We start from the raw sequence: 27154 nt of genomic DNA on the forward strand, positions 1-27154 counted from the left end.
GCAGCAGGACAAGCGCAGTCACAAAAGGGTCACCGTCACCCATGGCTCCGGCACGTCCCATCGCGACTGCACTGGCGGCTGCGGGGGCTGCCCCGGCTTATATAGGCCTGAGGATGTCACAGTGCTGTGGCCAGGACAGTGTGTGACATCACAGAGCGGCCCCACCCCAGGGCTCCCCAGGGCCACAGGAGGGAAAATGGAGCTCCCTGTGGGCATTTTGGGGCCCTCTGGAGCACAGTGGATGGACGATTCTTGTCTAAGCAGCACACAGGGATGAGGAGGGCAACGGTGATGCTGTCACCTCCTTGCTGGCACAGCACGGCACATGGATTGGCCCGTGGGATACTGAGAAGTGCCTTAATGGGTCAAGCCCTGCTCAGCAACATCCAAACCATCTGTGTGCTATCCAGTACAGTCCCATCCTGAATTCAAACCCAGCTCTGTGCCACTCTCTGGGAAGAAAATGGATCCTATCCCATTGAAAACCAGTACATCAATCACCTCTTCACCCAGCACACGCTGTCCCTGCCCATCTCACACCTGATGGAGATAGAATCCAGAAGGATTCTCTGATGGACACAATCAAAACTCCTCTTCAAATCCTCCAATAGAGCCTGCATTGCCTTCCCAGCACCCACGAGCCAGGTGACCCTATGGCATTGGGATAGCCAAGCAGGTAGAGAGGAATTTCCATCTGGTATCTCATGCTGCCCATGTGTGACGCTGCTGTGTCTTTCCATCCCTTCCCGGCAGTGCCCACGATGATCTTCCCACCACGTTTCATCCCATCAGGCTTTGATTGAAAGGACAGAATTTCCTGGAAAGTTCCAAGGCCTTCCTGACAAGTCAGATACAGCTGGAGAACACTGAGCCAGCAGAGACTTCCTTGCGCCTTCAGGACCTTGGCTACATGATTTAAGGGGATCCCACTGGGACATATCGGCATGACTCCCATCCAACGCCACATCTCACGGGTGTTATTCTGGTCCAGGCTGTCCCCAGCAATCCCAAATAAAAGATCACTGTCCCTCACAGCACTGTGCCTCCACTGTTTGACACCCTCCAGCACCCAGAGAAGGCAGTGGTACTTGGCAGAGCCAGGCTCTGTGGGACAAGGGCACTGGGATCGGCTAAAAGCAGAGAGGAGGCTCAGAGAGCTGAACTGCCACTGGATTCTGCCCCCCTCAGTGGGTCAGCCTGTGCTGGGAGGATGCTTTGCATGGCTTTGGCCATCGGGGCCCTGCTGGCCCTGGGGGGCTGCACAGCCACGGAGGGCTGAGCTGAGTGTCAGACACCCACGGAGAGCCTGGCAGACTTGATCTCCACGGGCACTGTGCCTGCTGAGCCCATGAGGTCCATGAGGCCCATGGCAATGGCCTTTACACTCTTGGTCAACAAAACCATTGTTAACTGTCGTTATTTGTTGGCTGCACAGCCCACACACCTCCCTCCTCACCAGAAGCACTCACTGTGCCTGTCAGGTCCTGTAAATACAAACAAAGATGGTCATTCCAAGCACAGTTTCTCTCATCCTGGAGAAAAGGAGGCTCAGATGGGACCTTCTCTCTCCCCACAATTCCCTGAAAGGAGCAGTGCCACCTCCTTGCTGGCCCAATTCCCACAGGAGTTCAAGGCCCTTTGGGAGCATTTCCACCCCCAGCCAGTGCCCAATGTCCCCTCATGATGACCAACAGGGTGACGAGGAGCCGCCATTTTAGGGCCAACCGTGATCTTGTTTTCAGGGGCTACAATGAGCCCAGCACCATGGGAATGACTCCAAAAACCTCAACATTTCCCATAGGCTCCATGCCTATGACTGACGACGCTGCAGTCCCAGCAGGTCAAATGCCCAGCCCTGCTTCCTTTTTCAGGGGAAGAAAGAGGAACAATTTTGCCAGGGCTCAACCTGTAATGACATTTTCCCACTTCTCATTGATCTACAGCTTTGGAGAGGAGCAAGGTCTCTCTTCCTGCCACCTGGTGGCCCTTGGAATGCACACCCAGGCCCTTGCGGCACTTCAGGTGACTCCAAGTTGCTTTGTCAGTTTGAAAGGGCAGCTGTTGTTTCACTGTTGCATTTCTTGCCTTGCTGAAGCCACTCCTACCAGTACTACAGCCGGAGCTTGAAGACACAAAACCACCTACATGGAGGAAAAGGCATCAAAACCTTGACAAAGGCAGGAGGGAACACTCTGATTTCCCCTTTTCCCAAGAGGTTTCTTTAGCCGGAGTTGCTAACAAGGACCAGACGTGACAGCGCGCAAAGGGTGGGCGGCTGGTTTATTTTTTCAGCCCTCGGTCCTGCGTGGGACTCGGTGCCTGGGTGCTGCAGGGGCTCCAGCCTGGGAATCAAAGGCGCCCGCCCCACAGCCAAGGGTGGCGCCAGATGTCCTCCAGCTCGGCCCGCTCCACGGGGTGCTTGCCCAAACACCAGCGGATCAGGTGTTGGCACTCTGGGGAGAGAAGGCAGAAAGCGCCGCTCACTGGCACCAGCCTCCTGCCCGGCCGCTCCCGGCAGTGCCTGCAGGAGCCGGGCCAGGCTGCGAGTGCTCAGAGCTGCCCTCGGCGGGACAGCGGCACGGCAGGACACGGCCACCTCCTCCAGCCCGGCGTGCCACCCGCAGCCCCTCACGGGCCCCCTCCTGGTGCCGGCCCTCGAGGGCACAGCGAGCTCCCGCCCAGCTGCGGCAGGGCCGGGCCGGGCTGCGCGCTGCCGTCTGCCAAAGCCGCCTTCTTGAGGCCCACACCAACCTGGAGACACCTGCCGCCAGAAGAAGAGCTGCCCCGACACGGTGTCATGGTCGTTGCGGAAGGGGAAGCACCCGCAGACCATGACATAGAGCAGCACGCCCAGGGACCAGACGGTGGCCGGTTCCTGGCGGTAGAAGCCCAGGCAGAGCCACTCGGGCGGGCAGTACATGCGTGTTCCTAGGGGAGACAGGCGGCGCTGGCCGGGCGCAGGCTGCTGCCTTCCAGAGCCTGGCGCCGGCCTCCTGCCAGAGGCAGGGCCTGCACCGGCGGCCACAACTTCCCCCAAGGCCACCCCGCACCCCCAGACAATTGCCCAAAGCCAGGAAACCGCTCTGCAAGGCAGGGAAGGCCAGAAGAGCAGCCCAAGCCCAAGCAGGCCTGCCAAGCCCAGGGGCCGGGGCCTGGCTTCTGCAGACCCGCGCTGTCGGCAGGGCCAGCAGCGGCTCCTGGGGCACAGCACCTGCCCCGGGGCACAGGGCAGCCGGCAGCCGGCTGAATGCCGCAGCCACAGCCCAGGGGCTAATTGCTCAGTGCAGGGCCTGGCAGCGGGAGCAGGGTCGTGCGCTCACCGGCAAATTCCCTGCAGGGGTGATCGTGGAAGAACATTGTCCTAAGCAATTCCAAATGGAAGATCACTGTCCCTTACGGCACCATGCCTCCACTGCTGGATGCCCTTTGGCACCCAGGGAAGTCATTGTTTGCAAAACTGGCGAGTCACAGCTTTAATTGTAACTGATCATATCAGACAGCTCACTAATCCTGAGAGCCTCACATTAAGTTATGACTTTGTTCACCAAATGAGCCTCTCATAGAATGGGATGATCTAGAATGAAGACACAGGGAAGCATTTAACCCCAGTACCTCTTTAACTGGTCCCGAGGGAGGAGACCTGATGGAAACTCATGACTGCCTTTAGGTAATGGATCTCTAGATGCCATGGAGATATTCAATTATCCCCCTTGGAATTAATGTTTGGGATTTTTTTTTTCTGGAGCGGTAAATTAGGATGTTGATGGAGGTTTCTGGTTGTGTTCCCAACATGACAGCCATTTGGTGCAGCCCATGAACACAGCATCGCAGTCCATGTGGGTGTAGGACAGATCCTTGTGTTCTGCTTCTTTCCTTCTCCCACTCCCCAGTGCCATCAGCTCCCCCAGCAATGAGGGTGTTCCGGGCTGACTGAGGGCAGCGCAAACGTGCAGCAGCTCACGGATCCGCTGCCTCTGCACTTCCCGGGATAGGGCTGCCCTGAGCCTTGGCATGGAGTGAGGATCTCCCTTCTCTGCTGGGTCTGACCTTCCTGCCCCAGCCTTGCTGGGTTCCATTGAAGTTCATCCCGTGAGGGACACTGTCCACCCAGATCCTGCTTCTGATTCCTTGCGTCCACAGCACTATTTTCCCTGTATTGTAGCCTTTGTAAGGGGCTGGGGTACGCAGGGGACAGTGTGTTGAGCTTTCCCCAGCCAGCATTAGCGGTTTCAGGCTGCCAAGAGCTCTTGCGTCTCCCTTTGATCCCTCCTTCCCGACTTTTCCCCTCAGCAGCCCCGAGCCTTTTCCCGCCCTTTTCCCCTTCAGCGCTGGCCCCGCCCCCCTCAGCTCGGAGCGGCTCCCGCCCTCCCCTCTGCAATTAATGCCCTTAGTTCTTCCCTCATTAATACCTCACTCATTAACGCCCTGGTGGCCTAGAGCAGGGCTTTGGAGGAGCTCTGTGGGACACCCTGGCTGCGTGGGGCAGGGTAGAGATGGTCGGTGTTGCCCTTCGCTTTCAGGGCAGGGATCCAGGGCACCCATGACCCCTCGGGAAAGATGCTCTGTCCCAGCCCATGCCTACATGAAAGGGAGACAAGGAAAGCAGGGTGCCAGACTCACAGAAACCTTCAAGTTTCCCAGTTGTGTGTTCTGCCCCCTCACTGTTCCCCTTCCAGCTCTGTGCCATGTTTACAGGAGCTCAGAAAGAGGAAAAAGAGAAATAAGCTCCACAGCAAATTCTTGGAAGAAAATTCCATTGGTGGCCATCTTCCTGAAAATCTAAGCTGTGGGGAAAATGGCACAGGGTGTCCCTGGACACAGAGATGGACACTGATCCCTCCTGGTTCTCATTGGCACCCATCCCAGGCAAGGATATCCTCCTGGATCTGTGCCAGGAAGGTCCCTGATCCCTGTGTGGGTCAGGAGGGGTAGACGTGGCTCTCTCATCCCACTCATTCTCCCCTGCGCTGGCTTTGCCTCTGGGGCTAGGGTTCCAAAAACCACAAAGCCCAGAGCTCCAGGCACACTGCAGCTGCAAAATCCCAAGGGGAACACAAAACACGGCTGCCTCCATGGCTTTTTCTTGGAATCAGCCTTAGCCCAGGGCTGCTTTTACTGCCTAGGATTAGGGTTAGGGTTAGACCCAGGGTTAGTGCCTCAGAAACCACAAAGCACCCTCCTTTCTGGGGTATCCAGTCCTGTTCCCATGGGGAGGGTCCTTGGCAGCACCCATGGCATAACCAACCTTTGTGGGAGGCTGGGAGCCCTGGTGAGGGAGGGAGCTGTTCCTGGTGTGCAGAAACTCGGCTCTGCTGTGTGCCAGGGGCTTTCTGCCTGCTGGGCAGGGTAAACAGCCTCTCTGAGCTCAGCCCCACAGCCACTCCTGCCCACAGCTCCTCCAGACACCATCCGCTGTGGACACGTCCTCGCTACTGTCCCTTGGCCAGGGCACTCGTGGCTCATGCCAGACCCTTCTTCTTGCCCAGGGAGCCTCCCCCCAGTTAAAGGGGTCCCCCTAGATCTCAGGACTCTCCAGCTCAGCCCCCCTAGAGCCAGGCTGCAATCTGAGCTCCACCTGCCCTCAGGGATTGGCAGCCATCTTGGCCACAGCAACCACACATAAATTGAGTTTCAAACCTGTGACAATATGAAAAGGGCCAGCAAAACCTCAGCTTGGGGCATGAGGAGAGCAGACTTCAGACTGCTCACGGAACTGGTAAGCAAGGTTCCCAGGGAAAATATTTTTGCAGGTGCTGGGGTCCATCAGTGCTGGTCACTTGAAAAATCACCTCATAAGGTCACAGGAACAGGCAACTCCCAAGTGTCAGAAACCAAGAGGCAAGTTAGAAAGCTGGCTTGCCTGAAGAGGCATCATTTCTGGGAAAGAGTATGGAAAAGGAAGCTGTGTGCCCAGTGGAATCAAGGTCAGGAGAAGAAGATGCCTCTTGCCACTGTAGGGAGAAATCTGGTGCAGTGAAAGCTCAGCTGGAGATGAAAGTAGACAGAAATGTGGGGCACAATAAAAAGATTTTTTTAAATTTAAAATAATTTAAAGTTTAAAATTTTAAAATAATTTTAAATATATTAAAGAAAAAAAACATTGCAGAAATAATATTGTCCCATTCAGGAGGTGGATGGTCACCTCACAAACAGGGACAGAGACATGGTACAGCTCTTTAATGCATTCTTTGCCTCTATCTTCAACACTCATCCCTCCCCAGTAGAAAACATTGATTGCACCAAAGAACACTGCAAAATCCATGAAGGGGGCAAGGCCTAGTCAGAAGAAAGCAAACCACACCAATGGTGTGGACCTGATTGATCCACACCATTGCAACCTTGAATCCAAACCCACCATGTGCCAGCGATTGGGAAAAAATGAACCCTGTCACAGTCAAAACCAGAGAAGTGGGAGCACCATAAGAACTCTTTGGAAAATCCTGATTTATTTAGAAGAGAGGCGTCCAGAAGTTGGCGAGCTGCTAACAAAAAACAATTCTAGCCCACGACAGCCATTTCAGGAGAGCTGCCCAGAGACAAGGGAAGTTCAACTCCCTTTGTCTCTGGAGGATCTTCACAGGCAAAGAATAGAGTTTGTGTGAAGTTGATACAACTGAAACATCCTGGGAGCCATGGGCTTGACACTGGCGGTACCAGCAGAATTTCTGACGAGCTGCCACTAGCTCCAGGGTATAACTGACCCCAACAGGCTGAGCTCCAGCCTTAGGTCTGTACCTCCAGGCGTTTTCTGGCCATGCCCATCTTCAGGGATGAGCCTGTTCTCCTGATCCCTGGGGCAGGGCCAGTCTGTGATGTCACACACTGTCCTGGCCACAGCACTGTGACATCCTCAGGCCTATATAAGCCGGGGCAGCCCCCGCAGCCGCCAGTGCAGTCGCGATGGGACGTGCCGGAGCCATGGGTGACGGTGAGGTCCTAATGACTGTGCTTGTCCTGCTGCTGGCCACTGTGGCTGTCTGCTGGGCCCTTGGCCACTGGCAGCCATGGAGGCGGCAGCCAAGGACAGCAAAGAGGCGCGAGCGCCCCGGGGTCCGGCCCAGAGGCTCACGCAGGAACCGGGCAGCCCCTGCGGCTGCCAGGCCCTGCAGGCCTCGGGCCACCCCTCGCAAGCGGCCAGGTGCTCCCGCCAGCCCCCTGGGCAGCTCCTGCAGCTGCGGCCCCTGCGTGGCAGTGGCCCGACAGCTGCAGGAACTGATGGCCTTGCTCTGGGCTGGCAATGGGACATCTGAGCCGCTCTACTCTGGGATGTGGCGGGCCCTGAGGAAAGAGCTGCGGGAGCTGGTGAGGCGAGGCCACCTGCCCTGCTGTGGCTCGTCCCGCTCCCCCAGGCGCCGCCATCCCATGAGGAGGCAGCTCCCAGGAAGAGTCACCATCCCTGGGAGAGCCTCGAGCCTTGCAAGGATGGCACAGCAGCAGACACCGGCCATCCATGCAAGAAGCTCAGGCTGTCAGAGAACCTCCATCCTGCCAGGAGCCTCGGCTATCTCTGACAGCCTCCATCCCTCAGAGAGGCTCAGTGAGACCTGTCAGCCTGCAGCAGGTGCAGAGCCCGTGGACAGGTCTCCCGGCTCCCTTGGACTCATGGACATCACGGGCACAACCCTGAGCGTTGTGGTGGCCAGGGAAAGCCCGGGAGTCCAAGTGGGAGCCCAGCCCGATGCAGGGGAGCCATCTCAGGAGCAGGTGGCTCAGGAGCAGCAAGCGTCCTACAGCCGGCAGTTGTCGGTCCACAGCTGCCAGGACGCTGTGGCAGCGGGCAACGGCCTGTGCCTGGTGGAGGAGACGCCCCTCGAGACACCTGGGCACCTCCATCTCGAGGAAGCTGCTCCGAGACAGCCACCGACTCCCAAGGAGGCCCTAACAGAAGGTGAGTCTGCGGCTCCCCTGGGGCTCTTGAGGGCCATTCCCTGGCCCGGCCAGGTCAGGGCCTCTGAGAGCAGCCTAGTCTCTGGCTGTTCTCAGTGGCTCTGGTGGCTTCAAAAAAATCCCTTCGTGGTTTGCAGCTGCTCCTGGGACCCCCCTGCGCGACAGCTCGGGCTGCAGCCCCGGCCGTGCACAAGAGCGGAGTGCAGGCCCGGAGGCCGGGGCCAGCGACGGTGCCGCCGTGTCCCGCTGCAGCGGGGCTCCTGCAGCCGCCTGTGCGCGCTGCCCGGGCCCGGCCGTGCCGCTCGCCAGCCCGACGGCTGCAGGGCGGTGGCCGCTGCCCGGCGCGCAGCAGGGAGCAGGTGAGAGCAGCGCGGCCCGCGGGGGCCCGGGCCCTGGCCTGGCGGGCACTGGGGGGGTTCCTGGGCGCAGGGCTGACGGCTCGCTCTCGGCCTTTTGCAGGGCAAAAGAAGGAGCTGCAGGAGCTGTACCAGCTGGGCCCGCAGCTGGGCAGCGGTGGCTTCGGCACCGTTTTCGCGGGGAGCCGCCTCTCGGACGGCAGCCCGGTAAGTGGGCGGCACGGGCGGGCGGGGCCGGAGGCTCGGCGCCGGGGCTGGGCAGGGCTGGAGCTCAGCCCCCGTGTGTCCATGGCTTGCAGGTGGCCATCAAGCGCGTGGCCCGGGAGAGCGTCCTGCGCTGGGACGAGCGGGTGAGTGAGCGGGGCCAGCGGGCCGGAGCGGGCCGGGGCGGGCAGGTGTAAGGCCGGGCCCCGAGGGAGGGCCCCGGGGCATGGCGGGGGCAGCGGGCGTGGGCTCAGCGTGCGAGGCGGAGCACGGCGGGGGCCGGGCATGCCGAAGGCCGGGGCTGGCTCCAGGCAGGGGGCAGTTGCCAAGCGTGCCCTGGGCGGGAGGGATCCCGAGCAGCACGGAGGCTGCCCGAGGGGGCACCGGGGCATGCCAGGCAGGGGGCAATGGAGGCACAGGGCAGCACCAGGCCTGGCGCAGGCAATGTCTCGTCTTCCCAGCCCGACGGCACCCGTGTTCCGATGGAGATCGTGCTGATGGAGAAGGTGGGCTCCGGCTGCCACAGCATCATCCGGCTCCTGGACTGGTTCGAGCTGCCTGACAGCTTCGTTCTGGTCCTGGAGCGTCCGGAGCGATCGCGGGATCTGCTGGAGCTGCTGCAGGAGCAGCAGCTCCTGAGCGAGGAGGCGGCGCGCTGGCTTTTCCGGCAGGTGCTGGAGGCCGTGTGGCACTGCACCGCCTGCGGCGTCTGGCATGGCGACATCAAGGCCGAGAACCTCCTCGTGGACCCGCTCAGTGGCAGCCTGAAGCTCATTGACTTCGGATGCGGCACGTTCTTCCACGATCACCCCTGCAGGGAATTTGCCGGTGAGTCCACGTCACGGGCCCTGCTCCCGCTGCCAGGCCCTGCACTGAGCCATTCCCCCCTGGGCTGTGGCTGCGGCATTCAGCCGGCTGCCGGCTGCCCTGTGCCCCGGGGCAGGTGCTGTGCCCCAGGAGCCGCTGCTGGCCCTGCCGACAGCGCGGGTCTGCAGAAGCCAGGCCCCGGCCCCTGGGCTTGGCAGGCCTGCTTGGGCTTGGGCTGCTCTTCTGGCCTTCCCTGCCTTGCAGAGCGGTTTCCTGGCTTTGGGCAATTGTCTGGGGGTGCGGGGTGGCCTTGGGGGAAGTTGTGGCCGCCGGTGCAGGCCCTGCCTCTGGCAGGAGGCCGGCGCCAGGCTCTGGAAGGCAGCAGCCTGCGCCCGGCCAGCGCCGCCTGTCTCCCCTAGGAACACGCATGTACTGCCCGCCCGAGTGGCTCTGCCTGGGCTTCTACCGCCAGGAGCCGGCCACCGTCTGGTCCCTGGGCGTGCTGCTCTATGTCATGGTCTGCGGGTGCTTCCCCTTCCGCAACGACCATGACACCGTGTCGGGGCAGCTCTTCTTCTGGCAGCAGGTGTCTCCAGGTTGGTGTGGGCCTCAAGAAGGCGGCTTTGGCAGACGGCAGCGCGCAGCCCGGCCCGGCCCTGCCGCAGCTGGGCGGGAGCTCGCTGTGCCCTCGAGGGCCGGCACCAGGAGGGGGCCCGTGAGGGGCTGCGGGTGGCACGCCGGGCTGGAGGAGGTGGCCGTGTCCTGCCGTGCCGCTGTCCCGCCGAGGGCAGCTCTGAGCACTCGCAGCCTGGCCTGGCTCCTGCAGGCACTGCCGGGAGCGGCCGGGCAGGAGGCTGGTGCCAGTGAGCGGCGCTTTCTGCCTTCTCTCCCCAGAGTGCCAACACCTGATCCGCTGGTGTTTGGGCAAGCACCCCGTGGAGCGGGCCGAGCTGGAGGACATCTGGCGCCACCCTTGGCTGTGGGGCGGGCGCCTTTGATTCCCAGGCTGGAGCCCCTGCAGCACCCAGGCACCGAGTCCCACGCAGGACCGAGGGCTGAAAAAATAAACCAGCCGCCCACCCTTTGCGCGCTGTCACGTCTGGTCCTTGTTAGCAACTCCGGCTAAAGAAACCTCTTGGGAAAAGGGGAAATCAGAGTGTTCCCTCCTGCCTTTGTCAAGGTTTTGATGCCTTTTCCTCCATGTAGGTGGTTTTGTGTCTTCAAGCTCCGGCTGTAGTACTGGTAGGAGTGGCTTCAGCAAGGCAAGAAATGCAACAGTGAAACAACAGCTGCCCTTTCAAACTGACAAAGCAACTTGGAGTCACCTGAAGTGCCGCAAGGGCCTGGGTGTGCATTCCAAGGGCCACCAGGTGGCAGGAAGAGAGACCTTGCTCCTCTCCAAAGCTGTAGATCAATGAGAAGTGGGAAAATGTCATTACAGGTTGAGCCCTGGCAAAATTGTTCCTCTTTCTTCCCCTGAAAAAGGAAGCAGGGCTGGGCATTTGACCTGCTGGGACTGCAGCGTCGTCAGTCATAGGCATGGAGCCTATGGGAAATGTTGAGGTTTTTGGAGTCATTCCCATGGTGCTGGGCTCATTGTCCCCCGAAAATATCTTCCTCTGTAGGATATGAGGTCAACCTTATTGAAGTTGTTCAGGCTTATGCTTACCGGAAGGTCCCATGGGCAAGGCACAGCTCAGGGTGGCCGGTTGGGCATCGGTTGAATAGTGAGAGGCCCTTGGGAGTGAGCAGAGAGTCAGTTGTAACTGAGATTGTGATTGGCTGGAGGAACACATAGCAAGTGCATGCACAGGAAGCTGATTGGCTGACCGGATGCGTGGACAGCATGTGAGCACGAAGCTGATTGGCTGAAGGACTGCGTGGACAGTGCATGACCAAGATGCTGATTGGCTGAAAGGCCACGTGGACTGCATGTAAGCAGATAGGTGATTGGATGGTAGGGCACATGGACAGCAGCATGGCAGCTGAGTCAGGCAATGGGTGCCTTCTTTCTGTTAAGTTCCGTGAAGTCTTGGTTTGGTTTCAGTTATGTCAGCTTTGTGAATTATGCCATACACTTGTGTCAAAAATTTAGAAGTTTAATAGGAAGAAAAGAGTAATAAAAATAATAATGCAAATTAGGGCAATAACAAATTGGACAATCAAATTTAGGACAATTAAAAGGAAAGAATTACGGATGTTTATGCGCTGTTGCCCTGCCACAAAAGCATCTTTTGCTAACAAAGGACTAACCCTTAAAAGCAATAGCCTATTGCATCTTTAGATATCTCATACATGATTTAAACATGTCTTTCAAAACTAAGGGTGTTTCTGCTTAATGTCTACTTCCCCCTCTCATCTCATAAATCAATCACTTTGGTCCCTTGAAGTCTCTGAGTTGTCCCGATAAAGAGGCAATAATTTTTCTCTTAGCATCTTGGTGTCTTGATATTATCTCCTGGCAAAGAATTTTTGATTTCTTATCTGTTCCTCAAGTCAGTCACAAAGAATATCTTACATAGCATAGTTTCTATTTTAGTATAATACTATAGCCTAAAAACTATATTTACTTAGAAGAGATTAATACAGCATAAATTTCCGACATAATACATATAGTATTAATTTTAATATTTGCGAAAAGCCAGTCATATAATATGCATTTTTCAAAAGGTTGAAATTGAAATGTTGAGGTAGTTTTGCATGGCAGGCACTTACAGAAGTGATGCAAAGAGAAGCTGCTAGCAGTTTTCTCTGTGTCTGACCAGAAAAACCTGAGCAGGAAATAGCTTTGGGAATTGACAATCCCAAAGTTAAACTCAGTGTTAAACCACTGAGAAAGATGAACACCTATGTAAAAAATGAAAAATCCGAGGACATCCCTCATTCTTTTCTGGCCGGGAAAGATGTAACAGGGGCCAGGTCAGGTGGCTGCGGGGCTGGACCCTCTTCCCTTGATTCAAATCCTCCCTTGTGTGAGAGATAAGGATAAAGTGCCGGCACATAGAGAAGCAACATGAAGACAGCAAGGTCAGTGAAGAGGAAGTAATGTACTGGATGGGAGGGATAAAGAGATGCCTTGATCTTGGGATTGAAATTCTCTTGTAAAGCTATGGAGAAGAATTTAATTAATCCATCAATTTTTTCCCCCTAATAACGCATTGAAGAATTATGGGGGGACGGATTGTTCAAAGCTGTGTTGAAGCAGGCAAATATTGAAAGAGCTATGAATTTAATAAGAAGTTTGAAAAGAGGAAGAACTGTGATGAAGACCCTGTTCCCCCAGGGAGAGAAGAAGAAGGCTTCTGTACCCAGAGATGAAGATGATCTCAGAGACAGATATCAAGACAATGTTCATTTTTGTACAATTCATCCCTAAAATAGCACCCCATAACTTGACATGGCCCCTAAACAGAGCTGTGGAAATAGCAGTGGAAATGGGAAGGACTTCAGATTCCCAGGCAGCTGCTATTCATGGAAATTGAAGTTTTCTCATGGAGTAGTCTCCATAAATTTACTGGAGGGACTCCTCTCCCTAAGTGAACTGCAGAAAGACTATTCTAGAAGTGATTACCTGACTAATTTCTTTCTGTATGTTGTGAGGGGGAAAGAAAGCTTGTGAGGGGGTGGAGAAGTGTTCTAAAGGTTTTCTTCTGATTCCCATTTATCTTTCTTTTAGTTACTGTTAATAAAGCTCTCTTTACATCCTTTTAAAGTTTTGAACCTGCTTTGACCTCTTCCTAATCCTATCTCACAGCAGAAAATGAATAAGTATATTCTAGTGGATGCACTGGCCTTTGACCAGCACTGAAACCCACCTCAAAGATATAAAAAGGGGAAGATTTTTACAATAAAGCCATCTCCTAGGGATGCATAAGGGGGTCTATGTCACTTTGTTCCCCACCACTACATTCCTCTGCCTTACAAACAACTGGTGGAGATGGAAATTGCAGTCAGCAGTGTGGTCACAGGAGAGCACTAGGGTGCCTGCCCTGGCCCTTTGGGCTGGTGCCAGCTACAAACCTGTGCCAAGTTCTGTCTATTGCCCTGGCCTACCAACACTGGGTTTGGGAAAAAGATATGGTTTTTTTACATAAGTGCCCCTGCTCTTTCATTTTTCCTCCCTTTTATGAGGGCTCCAACCGTTTTGTACCTAGAATGTGTCTCCAAGTCTCTGCCTGAAGGCCTGAGCTGAGCCATGATCCTTCCAGGCAGGCCCCCACCATGAGGGGATGGTGAGAGCTCTGAGTGTCAGCCCCGCTCTGGAGGCTGAGCTGGGAGTGATCATTATCCCTTTTCCAACATCCTGTGGGCGGTGACTGCCAGTTCTCCAAGGGCCACGGCACGTTTCCTCCAGGAGCAGGAGGTCCCCGTGTCCCCACAGCCCCGGGCTGCCGGTGACCACAGGCCCCGTCCCGCTCTGCCTGGGCCCGGAGCCCCTGAGAGCTGGAGGTGTCCAGTCAGTCCATGGTTTGTGCTGAGGCCAGAGGAGATTGTGTCACTCGGGGGCTGCCAGGGTCCCACCTCACATGGGAAGCTTCTGGGAGTTTGGCTCCTGTGGGTGTTTCCCCACTCTATCCCCGTTCCTTTGGAGGTGGCCATTTCCCCCTCACGGTTTGCCCTAAAATGGCGGCTCCTCGTCACCCTGTTGGTCATCATGAGGGGATATTGGGCACTGGCTGGGGGTGGAAATGCTCCCAAAGGGCCTTGAACTCCTGTGGGAATTGGGCCAGCAAGGAGGTGGCACTGCTCCTTTCAGGGAATTGTGGGGAGAGAGAAGGTCCCATCTGAGCCTCCTTTTCTCCAGGATGAGAGAAACTGTGCTTGGAATGACCATCTTTGTTTGTATTTACAGGACCTGACAGGCACAGTGAGTGCTTCTGGTGAGGAGGGAGGTGTGTGGGCTGTGCAGCCAACAAATAACGACGGTTAACAATGGTTTTGTTGACCAAGAGTGTAAAGGCCATTGCCATGGGCCTCATGGACCTCATGGGCTCAGCAGGCATTGTGCCCGTGGAGATCAAGTCTGCCAGGCTCATATGCCGTTACTAAAGAAGTCTGCACCTGTAATATTGTCATGGCTACACAGGAAGTTCATGTTCTGAGTGGGCAGAGTGTTGAAATAGATGGGAGCGTCCTGAAATGTGATCGAGGATGGATAGTTTTGCAAAGGAAATCTTTCCAGTTTCATTTTCTCCCTCTAATGGAAGAAGAAAAATCACTTACAGTTGCTATTGTAAACAAAAAAATTTCCAGCAATTTTTTTTAAGTAGACAATTCTACTCCTCAATGCACAGCTCCACTCTTTTGATAAGACTTCCATTTAATGCAATGTGGAATTTGCTAAAGTAGGAACTGCTGGGTGATGCTTACTGAGATGTATTTTTTCTTTAGGATGCAACTGTCTCCAGACTGGGGAATATTGAAGAAATGATAAGTCAATTGACTATTTTTTTCTCATTTAAGGGATGAAATGCCAGAGCAATGTGAAGGACTGGTAGAAGCAGGATATGATGTTTGACAACTAGACAAAGAAAATATAACTTCTTCACTGGGCAGCAAAAAACAGCAGACAGGATCTGGTGAAGCAAGCTGGGAGTCACTGTGACAGTATCAATGCGATCTCCTAGTGTTGCCTGTCATCACTTTGCTACCTGTGTACTTGAAGACAAATGAATGTGCTGCTTGAGAATAAAGGGGTAGAATTCAAATTTAAATGCACTTAGCTTTGTAAAGATGTCACTGAAATGTAAATATAGCCCTGTTTCCTTATATGTGAAGTAAGGATTTCCTATAAGGAAATCATCTAAGTTCCCTTTTCGGGGATGGCTGGAGTGGGTCTGCGTTTGTCCTTACTTTGCCTGGGGCGGGGCAAGAGGTTCCCCCTCCTCCTCTCTTTTGGGGGGACGGGGGGGCTTCCCCATGCTCATCTGGCCTTTGGGGATTGCCAGGGGGTCTCATCCTCCTCTCGCCTAGGGAGAGGGCTCAGGGGTCTCCCGGCTCCTTTCCCCGGTCGGGAAAACAAACATCAGTCAAAGCCTTCGGGGTGCAGTTAAACTGGATTCCTGCCAATTTTATTGTGCTTCGTCCACGGGGGCGGGGGAGGGAGGGGCGGTGTTCGAGGGGTCTCCGTTCCCCTCGTCCTGGGGGACGCTTGGGAATGACGTGTCCTCGCCCGTCTCATCCTGCAGGATGATCGGCAGCTTCTCGATCCTCCTCACCTTGGCAAGGCTGGGGGCGGCCTCGGTCCCCATCCGCTTTTGGGAGGACCCTCTGCGTCTGTTCCTCTCAGATACGGGGGGACCTGGCATTGTGTCCATGTCCCTCCGACTCAGGGAGGGCCGGCGCAGGGTCTCTCCGCCGCCTCGATTTAGGGTGCGGTGGTTCCATCGCCCTGCGCTCTGGGGGGCCACTGGGGCCATTCTCTCTGTGCCCCTGCGGTTTGCGGGGGCTCGCCGCTGTCGCCGTCCTCGCGGCCCCCGGCCGTTCTGCGATCTACGTGGCTTGGACCGGCCGGAGCCGCTCTGTGTCCTTCTTCGATTTTGAGGGGCCGGCATTTTCTCGCTGTCCCTCTTCCCTCAGGGGGTGCCAGCACTTTGTCCCTCTCCTATTTGGGGCGGGGGAGATGGCGGGGCCGGCGCAGGGAGCCGTGAGCAGCCACAAAGGGCTCTCCCACCTCCCTCCCAAGCACGGCGCGCACCCCCCCGTAGCCCGGGCGCGCAGGGTCGCGGCGCTGCGAGGCAGGGGCGGCCCCGAGGCTGCGGCGTCGCGGGGCCGAGGGCGCAGAGCTCCACCAGCCCCGGCCGCCGCCGCTGCGCTCTCACCGGACCCGGCATTCCCGCCGCACTTTATATAGGCGGCTGAAACCCCGCCCCGCTCACCAACAGCCAATAGAAGCTCTGTGACGACACAATGGGGGCCGGAGCAATAGTGGACGCCTCTGCGACGATTCGGAGATGCAAGGGGCGGGGCCCCGACACCACCGGGCGATGTGATTGGCCAGCAGCCAGAGGGCTCCCTGATGGGCGGGGCCAGGATGTGACTGAGCGATGTGATTGGTTGGAAGCCGGAGCACTCTGTGACAGACAGCCAGTGGGCGGGGCCGGGCTTTGGGCGGCTTTAAGCTGCGCTCGGGGCTTAGGGCGGGCTTAGAGCCGGACCCGGCCTTAGGGCTAAAGGGGACTTTGAAAGTAGAGCCGGGCTCGGGCTGGGGACTGCGACTGGGGCACTGCCTCAGGAACTGCACTCACAGCCAGCGTCATCTCTGTGGAATTTATTGTCATTTTCTCATCGGTTCTACAGTACAAAAGCATGCAAAAAATAGCCTCTCTCTTCATGGTACATATTTACAGTGCAACAGCCCCGTGCTGTCACAGTACTGAGTGCATTTACATCATGCTGGAATCGTAGCAGAGCACATACAGGGGCAGAGGTTCAGCTTCAAGTGCAACAAGAGACAGAAATACCAACAGAACAGGCCTAGAAATCAGATAGAGCAGCAAAATTACAGCACAGAGGATCTGCATTGTACCCTCAAGGGTTGCAATTCATGTTTTCTTGCATTTACACCATTTTTGGGAACACTTTGATGGCTTTGTGGGTACTGACGGAGGGTCTGGGCTCTGCCAGCAGCAGCTCTGAGCAAACATGGCTTTTCTCCAGGAGGGGAAGGAGCAGGGCAGGCACTGAGGAGCTGCTTTCCTTCCCTCATCCCATGGAAGGCTGCATTCACAGCAACAGGGTCATGGCATAATGGGGGCTAATTCAGCCTGGGAGGGACTCGAGCAGAAGGATGTGGGCCAGAAAGGAAAGCCCTGCACTGCTCTGCTCAGCAAACTGCCCTACAAACCAGCAGAGAGCTCTGGCACCTCATCCCAGCTCCATTTCCACACCAACCCTCCACTCCCTGCTGCACCCAGAGGTGCTTGGGCTCTCAGTGGCATCCCCAGCACAGCCCTCCTGCCTTGGGAATTCACTGGGATCCCTGTCCCTGGGGGAGCCTGGGCCTCTCAGGGCTGGGACAAAGCTCTGGGGTTTTGGGCAAGATGGGAGGGAAAGCACTGAGCTGGAGAGAACAAACCAGCTCCCAGCCACACACCACACATGGAGAAACCCTCCCATGGCAGCTCTGTGAGGGCTTCAGGGCAGAGTTGTACTGAAGGAACAGGAAATTTCTCCCAGCAGCTCCTCCAAGCAAGTCTGGCAATAAATAAGGAATGAAATTGCACCCTGGGAGTTGTTTTATGGAGCCACTGTTTTGCATGGAGCAGCCACAGTGTTCCTTGTTGGGATCCCTCTGGTTGGAGCCCTACACAAATCAGCAGCCCTGATGCTGCAAACCTCATCTGCCTGCAGGTGTGACATTGGCAGCAGCACATTCCTGCCCAAAGGGTTAAAGACACAGACTGTGCATTCCCCAGGGCAGGACAAAGGGACCTGACCAGGATTTTTACTTAGCACTACCCCCAGAACCAAAGGCCAAGTGCCATTGATTGAGCAAGACAAAAAATCCATCTCCTGGAGATCACAGATATGTGTGGATCCCCCAAATGAGAAATTTCTTTCAAAAAAAATCTCCTCATTCTGGAAGAGGAGAAGTCTGGAAAACTTGACAAGATGCAATGGTGATGAGGGAAAGAGGAGCCCTGCTGGTGATTCCAAGCCCAGCTACTCCAGGCCAGAGCATCCCAGTGCTCCAGGAACAGCAGAGAGGAAAAACACAGAGCACGAGTGTGCCACACCTGCTCTGCAGAGCCACACTGAACCCCATCCCCTCCATCAGAGAGGAGCAGACAAATATTTACCCATCCAGCTGAAGAGAATGATTTCATTCAAGAGCTGAAAGCGCTGCCCTGCCTGGGATGTTTATTCTCAAACAAATCCCCTCTCTTCAGCCTCTTCCTCTCTTCAGAGCAGAACCAGTTGCCCTGAGCTGCTCTAACATGCACATAAACAAGCAGGGATTTCATTGCAGTGAGTGAGAAGAGCCTGGTTTTGTTATCTGAGCGTTTCTCCTGCTGCCAGGGCACATTTTTCATCTCATTTCATGCAGGTTTTCAGGCTGCTGTTTGTGACACCATAGGGGTGGTTTTTTTAGGGGGATAAAGGAAAGCCTGTTGGCAGATTTGCTGAAGAAACAAGGTGTGACACGAGCTCAGAGCTGGAGGGGGTGGTTCTTGGACATGTGGGAACAGCTCCAGAAGGATTTCTTTTAGCTGAAAGGGCAAGTATTTCAAAGTAGATTTTGAGATAATCATAAAAAACATCCTTTCCTCTCCAAAACTGAAGTGATGATTTAGGTACCACTAAAGGAACATCATATGGAGCTCATTTGTAACTCATCATTTGTTTGGTTGTTTAATTAAGGCTGAGAACAGCCTTGGGCGTCACTAAAATAACCCCAACTGCCTGGGTTAGCAAATTATTCTTGCCACAGATTAAAAATACAATAACTAACATCATGTTTGCCTCCTTAGAGCTCTTTGAGCACAACCCAGGTATTGCTCAGCCTTCAGAAATCCCACAGGGATGGGGATTATCAGAACTCCCTTTTCTGCTTGGCACATTCCTGAGATGTGTCTTTGCTCCAAGGTCACTCCCTGGCCCTGTCTTGGGGAAGGTTCTTTCCACAACTGAAGGAGAGATCAGTTTGTATCCACAGACTGTCCCTTTCACAAGCAGCAGTTCCACCTGGGTCCTGGTTCCACCTGGACAACCTTTCCCATCTGCAGAATCCCCTGCAGCCCTGAAATCCTGCATGAAATGAGATTAAAAAGCTCTCAGACTTTTCACTCCCTACCTCTGGGTACCTAAATCTTCACGACAAGCAGCAAGTCCCTTGTCCCAGGCTGGGGGAGGGATCAGGGCACCCTCCTGGTGCAGGAGCAGGCTCCTCAGGGGATGCTGAGCTCACAGCTGGTGCAGACACCAAAACCAGGCAGGATTTAGCACTGGAAGCAGCAATGCAGAGCTCAGCCCCACAGCAGCAACCTTGACAGGATCCAACAGCAGCTCTCAGCAATAAAGGTCTCCATTTAATAGAGAAGCTGCAATTTTCTTTCCCATTTTGCCAATATTTCCAAGGAAGAGCCCAGGCTGGAAGGTGCTGAGTGAGGGAGGGTGACAGGCTGGGAACAGACAGAAGGCACCAGCAGCAAAGCCCAGCTAGAAAATGTTGGGAACCATCAAATGAGATTGCAGCAAACAGAACAGGAGCACCAGGATACACCAGCCACTACCAACAACCCTCACACATGTGTCCCCCTGCACAAAAAATGAGGGAACAACGTCCCAAGTCCTCAGGATTAACCTAAAACCAGACACCAAGATGATTATGTAGGAACCAAATTTAATCATGCCCTTTCTTTAAGTGCTATAAAATAAGATTCCAATCCCACTGGCTTCCCAGGGGCATGTTCAGGCCCCATAAGGCTCAAGGGAAAATAAAGACATGTATTTTGACAGATGGATGTCACTGGTCTTTCCTCTCTGAATGGAAGAGTGAAATTCCTGATTATCCACACAGTCTGTACATCAACAGCCACAAAAATGGCTGTATTTGCCTTTTTGTGTTTACCTTTTAAAGTGTAGTCTCTTACCAGTTGTCAAACTATTGAGATGAAGCTTCTAACCCCAAGTTTAGAAGCAATCTATGGATAAAATAGCAGCATCAGTACATGCATAAAAATCAGAGTCTTAAAATTAAAAATTAAAGCCTTTTAAAAAAAATTTAAAAATCAAGTTGTGAACTTGTGCTCTGTATCTTTCTAAAACCTTCCACCAACATTACATCCTAGGAACTTCTCCCAGTTTGGGTCACTTTCAGGAAATTTAAAAGCATCAGGTACACAAGAGGTTAAGTGAAGAGATGGAAATGAAATAAAATAAAGCCCAAACCTGCCACTCTTTTCAGCTGGAACCCATGGTCCATGGGTGCAGGAGTGGGTGCAGGAGTGGGAGCATTGCCAGCTCTTTGGCAGAGCAGCCCTGGCAGCAGTCCCTGGAGCACAAAGCTGTTCTGTGTGCCAGCATATCCCCATGCTCAGGGCTCTGTGCCACCCAGGGCGCACCCACACCCAGGGAATCTCCTGGGACTGCTCTGCCTGACTAAAGCCAGGGCTGGGGCAGGACTGACACTGTGCAAAACTCAGGGATCATCCCTCCCTGTGTCTGTCTTTCTCTTTCTTCCCTTTTTGTATTTACCTTTTTAAGTGTTATCTCTTAGCAGTTGTCACACTATTGAGATGAAGCTTCTAACCCCAAGTTTAGAAGCAATCTATGGATAAGGGAAAAAGGAAAAGGGAAGAAACATAAAGAAAGACACAGGGAGGGATGATGTTCACTCCAACAGCCCCATCTCATCCTCATTTCACTGATACCCAAAGACATTTTGCCTTCATCTCCACACCAGCAGCAGCACTCCTGATGTACACAAAATAAAATAAAACAAAACAGTTGCCCTCCCGTACAATACCAGTTTTTTTCCCCTGATGCTTGATGTAGAGAATGCAACAACACAAGGACAAAGTCTCTGTGGGGGAAAGGCCCCTTGCAAGGAGCCCAGCCCGGGCGCTCGGGTGAAGCACAAGGCACGCACGGAGGAGCCGCGGGCACCTCGGCCGGGGCTGCCGCCGCTGCCCGGCTCCTCCCGCCGGGCATTCCCGGCTCCCTCGGCTCCTGCTGGGCTCGGGCTGCTCCTGCCGGGCTCTCTCCGCTCTGCTGGGCAGGCCCCGGGCTGGGCCGTGAGGGCGCTGGGGGTGATGGCGGCCCCGGCAGCAGCCGCGCCCTCAGGCCGCGGGCTCGTCCTCGCTCACGTCGGGCAGCTCCGGGTCCCGGGCGGCTTCTCTGCTGCCCTGCGTTCTGCACGGTGTGGGGAGAGAGAGACATGGTGGGCACACAGCAGGACAGGGGGTTACATCAACTGGGAGCAGCAATGAACCAGCAATGAACCCCTCAGCAATATCCCAGCACAATATCCCTGCAGGGATGGGCAGCTCGGCCTGGACACCTGCTTGGCCTCTGCTCCCAAAAACTTGCACTGCACATACACCACAATAATTTCAACCTTTTCCTCCTGCTCCTAACTTTTGATGTTTTCTCATGCAGAAGGGTTGAGCTGTGCTGCACTCCAGGGCACCCTCGAGGAGCAGCACCTCCACCCTGCCCAGCCACCCCCAGACAGCATGAGAGTGTCACTGGATGGAGGAAAGGGGACACCTCCAGGTGCCACCCACAGCAGAAACTGACTGCAGGCAAGTGACTTCACCTAGAACACCCTTTTCTCCACCATAAAGATACCCACAACACAAAGGAGGGGACCATCTCCAAGCAGTTGTGTGCCAAGGTGTGTCCAGCCTTGCTCACAGCAGTCTGGCTGTACCACAGAATCATGGAATGGTTTGGGTTGGAAGGAGACCTTGAAGATCCCCTTGTTCCACCCCCTGCTATGGGCAGGACACTTCCCACCGTCCCAGGTTGCTCCAAGCCCTGTCCAGCCTGGCCTTGGGCACTGCCAGGGATCCAGGGGCAGCCACAGCTGCTCTGGGCACCCTATGCCAGGGCATTCTGCAGAACCTGCATGGACAAGCCAGCTTGGCAATGGAGTGTCAGTGCCTGGAGCACACAGTGTCTGGGGGCTCTGGGGGTATTTCCTGTCTAGGAACAAAGTACACACAGGGCTAACCCAAGTTTTGAAGAAACCAGAAATGATCAAAAAATGTGTTCCCTTCTCCCTCCACTTCAGCAAAAACCTGACCTTGAACTCATGGACCATTTCCCTGCAGGAAAGGCTGAGGAACAGCCCTGCCTTCAGTGCCTGTCATCCCCCTCTTCAAATGACTGATCACCTCATTTAGCATGAGATGCTCTGTGCTGTGGCAGCTCAGCACAGCCCAGCTCCCTGTCTGGCACATCCTGCTGATCCTGCTGCTGTCAGGGCTGTTGTCAGTGCTGTCCCATCACTCTGAGCAGCCTCTGTCTCTCCAAACACCTCCATGGCAGGCTGAGAGGACCCTCAGGGTGGCAAACAGCAGCCAAAAAGCAGCAGAGATGCAGCACCAGAGCTCCATGTCTGCACAGGAGCCAGGCTCCTGCTGGGAGGCCTGAGGCTGGGTGGGAATCTCCAGTAAATAACTGCTGGTGAGAAATAAGCCTCTATTTCTCCTACATTTTGTAAGCCACAGGGGAGCAGAGCCTGGTTTGTGCAGTTCCCCAGGAGAGTGCAGGCTGTGGGGGATCAAAGCCCCTGGGGATTCACACAAGTTTTGTGTCCCACAAGGAGTGAGCCTCCCCACACTGCCCTGCAAACACAGGAGGAGGGCACAGGGAGGGTGTGGGACACCTACACAGCACAAACACACCCTTGGATTCCTCCAGGAGTCCCCATTCAGTACAGGCTGCTCAAGTCCCTTCCTCCCTATGGAAATGCAGCAGCAGGAGGCAGTGGCACCACGTCAGTCCCCATCTGCCTCTGCCTGCCTTCTCCTGGCTATTTTTGGGGAATCTCTGCAAGTCATTCCTCACTCAGAGCAGGTGACATCCTGGCTCTGGCCCATCCATGTGTCTCAGAGCCATAAACCAGGCCAGACAGAGTCTCCGGAGTGCTGGAGCTGCTCCCAAAGGTATTCAGAGATGTGTGGTTGTTTCCCAGTCTCTCAGCCCAGAACTTCCAGCCTGGCTGGAGGCTGTATCCTGCCTGACCACTGGATCCTAGGACTTCCACTGAGGTGTCTGTAAGCAGCTCATCATAGTTTGCATTAATATTATTTTGTTATTTAACAGAATTAACTGGACCAACACTTCCTGGAAGGGTCTGTGCAAATGGCTGGACAAGTGACCATGTTTTGATGAGGTCCTGGCTGAAGTGGTCACTTAGAGCAACCAATTTTAGTCTGCCAGAGCTTTCCCAGTGCTGCAGCAGAGGCAGAAGCACAAGGGGGTGGTGGAGCATCTGGAGCAGAGATGGTTCCAGCCTTTTCTTTTGCACAGACACTAAATATTAAAGTCAAATTCCAAAGCTCAGCCTTTCCCAAATTCTGTAGCTATTCCCTCTGCAAACATGGGGCTGAGCACCACTTCCTACTAAAAACCATTTTTTTCACCCCTCCCTCTCTAAAAGCAGCTCAAAGAATCACAAACAGAAATAATAATAAAAAGTACACATAAACATTAGTGTCATACAAGAGAATGACTGCTCCTACAGGAAGGAAGGATGGAGCCAAATGCTGTCACTACCACACAAACCACACAGGGTGAGGAGGGGACACAGGTATCTACAGTACCCAGGGGAAACACAGACATGGAATTACCTTAAAGATGGATGCAAATATACAGATGTGTTTAAGAGGAATCTGTCCCTGAGAGCAAAACAATGAGACAAAGGAAGAAAGTGATCATGAAGACAATGGCAGCAGGTGAAGGAGCTTGTATTTGTGCCTGTCCATCCTAGAGTGCAGAGTGGAATGGGGATGGAACATCAACCACATTTACCTAAGGACAGCTGAGGACAGGCACTGGCAGCACTGGTACAAACCCAAACTCCAAATAGCTCCCAGCACATGTCCAGCTGATGTCCAGCTGTGCTGCCCTGGCACCTCTGGGCTTTTGTGTCCCTTGTGCAATGGGGCAGAGCCCCAGGAGCACTGGGCCCACAGAGGAAAATCCTGTGCCACAGCCCTGTGAGGACACCACCTGCATGTGGGCCATCATTTCCCACAAAACATGCAGTTCTGTCTTTGGGAGGAGCTGTGTCTGCTCAGAGACTGAGCCAGCCATTTTTTAAACCTCCTTTTCCCCTTGTGCCTAACCCACATGGACAATATGGCCCTAAGGGCAGTGACCTTTTGGGTGTCTTTTTGGGAAGACTAGGAACAGGGTAAGCTTTTAAAATACCAACTGATCCCCCACAGAGGAGCTGACAACCACATTTCGTCAACAGTGTTAGCAGCCATAATGGGAAAGTAAATTGGGTCTGTCAAAACACAGCAATTAATTTGATAGGTAGTACTTGCAATAAATGAGAGCAATAAAATGTGGTGAAGCCAGGGCTGACTCAGTTAGGAGAAATGTGGAGCAGACAGAAGAAATGCAGAAAACACTGCTAGCAGAAATCCAGAACTTAGCTGTGAATGCTGAACTGGGCTTAAAGAACACCCTGGAGATGGAAAATTAGAAAATATCAGTCAGTTCTGCAGCCACCATTAATGATGGGCTTGAACCTGGCCAAAGGATCTGTAAACTCCATGAATCACTGCCTCTCCTGGGAGCTCCTGCAGGAAAGGAAAGGCAGGATGCAGTGACACCTGGCCACTGCCCAGCTGACAGGGAGGTGACAGCTGGCAGCTCTCACACCATTCTAGGTGTGCAACACAGCAACTGCTAAATGGGGCATCATCCTTTTAGTTCCCCTCCACCTGCTGAGTGTGTCTGCACTGAACATCTGCCTTTTAAGCTGCTCAGTGCTGATAAACAGAGCAATAAATAACAGCCAGGAGAGGATTTGCTTCTTCCAGGTCTAAAAAACGTTCTGTCCTCCCAGTATTGGCTCCAGAACTGTTTCACACCAGTGGTGTCTTAATGGTGTCCTCTAAAGGCATCAAGGCTGCCACAGCAAAGTCCTGCTGCTACCACAGAGCATTTCCAGGGACAGAGCCCAGCATGCTGTGCAGGTAATGCAGGGAGAAATTACAAAAAGATGCAGCCACATGATTTAGTTTCCTCCTCTCCAAATCCCAGAGTGAGCTTGAAGGACAGCTCCATTTTAAGAGTCATCAATTAGGCATGAAATAGCAGAAAGCTCTGGTAGCAGAGCTCAGCTCAGTGCCAGAGGATTTCCTACAGAGTATATGCCCAGAAATGGCACAAATGTGAGATGCTTGAGGCAGCACTGAGTGGGGCTCTGGCAATTTCACATGCAGCCTAATAAACATGTTGAATGAGAAACTGAAGTATTCTAATGGCCTTCCTTTCTTCTTCCCTAGAAACACAAGAAGTTATTTCCTACCTACAACCAGGAGATGCAATATTACAAAACCTGATTTCTGTCCCTCTAAAGACCCTGCCACTGGGACAAGGGGCTCTGTGCAGGAGAGCTTGGTAGTGTGTGGCTCATTTTAATCTCAGCTCCTCCAGGGCAGCCACATGTCCAGAGCACAGTGATGGCTGCAGGCACTGCTTTTCTGGCAGGTCCCAATTTTGGGGTCCCCTGTCCAGCTACAAGGGTGATGGACATGCAGAAATCCTGAAGAGCCTTACTACAGCAATATTTTCTGCTCCTGCAAGATCCTAAAGCTTTACAGAAATCCAGACTCACTCGAAACTTATTTTAACACAGCTGTAATCATAACATTGGCACTTTATATCTGTAGCAAGGGTGGTTTTTCCAGGGAACAAGCAATATGAATTAACAAGTGGATGAGCTTGGTGTCTACTCTGTTTGCCCCTGAGGAAATAACACTGTCATCAAGAGATAACTCACTGAACAATGAATATTTCCCATTTAGCTGTGGCTCACTTGAGATTAATGTCATTGGAGCCAACACATTTATTTAAATTTGAAGTTATTTTCATTAGATTCAGTCAGTAAAACGTTTTCCAAAGTTTGAAATAATAATAATCCATATGCCTTAAAAGGAGCATCCCTGCTGTGGTGTTTAATATACAACACCATTTGTTGGAAAGGCTTGGCAAGTATCTTTCTTTTAAACAACAGTTTTGAGATGGGTTCTCAAAGCTCCAGTTGTGCATGAAATAATTTAGGATTAAGTCAATTGTTACTGCCAGAAATTGGCACTGATGGCATGAGACTGAGAAATTAAGCACAGGGATTGGTGCAGTGGAGAACTGGCACATTTATATTGATTTTGGATATTTTTAAGTGCTCACCGCTGGGCAGAGGCCAGCCCAATAAAGCTGCAGCTCCATCCCTGGTTTGGTTTTGTAAACTGAGGGCACCAGACACAGCAGCACAACAGTGGAAATGACACAATGCTTTAAAAAATAAACCTTTCAGTCTGTACAAGGAGTCTGAAAACACACAGGACCAGAATGAGCTGAGACAAGGAAAGATGCTGGGTTTCAATGAACTGAAATAAATCTGACTAGCAGCTTTAAAAAGGAGACAAAAGTGGAGGCTTACAGCTCACCTTGAAAGCCTAAGAATATTTTATAAAGGACAAGACATTGATAATGTGGCTGCTCAGAAGTTTCACAGCTGAGATCAAATGAACTTTGTTTTTCCTGAGCAAATTCTAAAACACCCAGCTCCAGGCAGGAACGAGCATCCAGGGCCAAGGAGTTTTCCCACCTCTGGGTGAGTTTTCAAGCACCTCAAATGAAGGCAGAAAGGAACAGGTCCCTTTTGGAAACAGGCCCAGGGTTACCACCCTGAAACATCAGTTCAGGCAGGGTTTGAAAAGAAATTCTGCCTTGCTCCAAGTCACCTGTCTGGGACAGTGGGAAGAATAAAATATATTTTTCTTCAAATTTAGTAAATGTTTCCCCATTTTAGAGCAATGCAATGCAGTGACCAGCAATGATAGTGAAGATATAGGTAGGGACGTGTCCAATTAGCAATGACTAATTTGGAATGCATTGAGTGAAGAGGAACAAATCAGAGCAAATCCCTTGTGCTAAGAGCTGTGACTGCCATGCTCCAGATGTGTCCCACAGCAGCACCCATGAGCAGGGTGTTTAAATGCCAAACTGGTGTCTGGCCATGACAAAGCCTTCATTGAGTCTCCAACACTCAGCTGGGGACATAGAAAATGATCATCGTTAATTGAGCTGAGCCCTGAAATCCCCACACACCTGTGAGAGACAGAGAGAGACTCCTCTAATTGTGTTATCAGTGGTGCAGTGAGGCTCAGCACACCCCCATGGGAGTCTGCTGGGAACGGGACTGGGAT

General features: G+C 53.6%; 2 protein-coding genes across 5 annotated transcripts in view; both read right to left on the reverse strand.

Moving 5' to 3' along the window:
• Positions 1–706: 706 nt before the first annotated feature.
• Positions 707–2923, reverse strand: LOC141731413 (serine/threonine-protein kinase pim-3-like). The gene is made up of 2 exons (XM_074556984.1): positions 2752–2923; positions 707–2453 (listed from the first exon to the last, which is right to left on the reverse strand). Exons 1-2 carry the CDS (start codon positions 2918–2920, stop codon positions 2350–2352), a joined length of 273 nt encoding a protein of 90 aa, XP_074413085.1. The 5' UTR covers positions 2921–2923; the 3' UTR covers positions 707–2349.
• Positions 2924–16508: 13585 nt separating this feature from the next.
• Positions 16509–27154, reverse strand: part of CAMKK1 (calcium/calmodulin dependent protein kinase kinase 1) — a 97150-nt gene continuing 86504 nt past the window's right edge. For all 4 annotated transcript variants that reach the window (XM_074556798.1, XM_074556800.1, XM_074556801.1 and 1 more), the window contains exon 16: positions 16509–21110. In XM_074556798.1, coding sequence (XP_074412899.1) covers positions 21038–21110 — 73 coding nt within the window. In that variant the 3' untranslated portion in view covers positions 16509–21037. The remainder of the gene's footprint in view (positions 21111–27154) is intronic.

Source organism: Zonotrichia albicollis, chromosome 22 (genome assembly GCF_047830755.1).
Source record: "Zonotrichia albicollis isolate bZonAlb1 chromosome 22, bZonAlb1.hap1, whole genome shotgun sequence".
Lineage (NCBI taxonomy): Eukaryota > Metazoa > Chordata > Aves > Passeriformes > Passerellidae > Zonotrichia > Zonotrichia albicollis.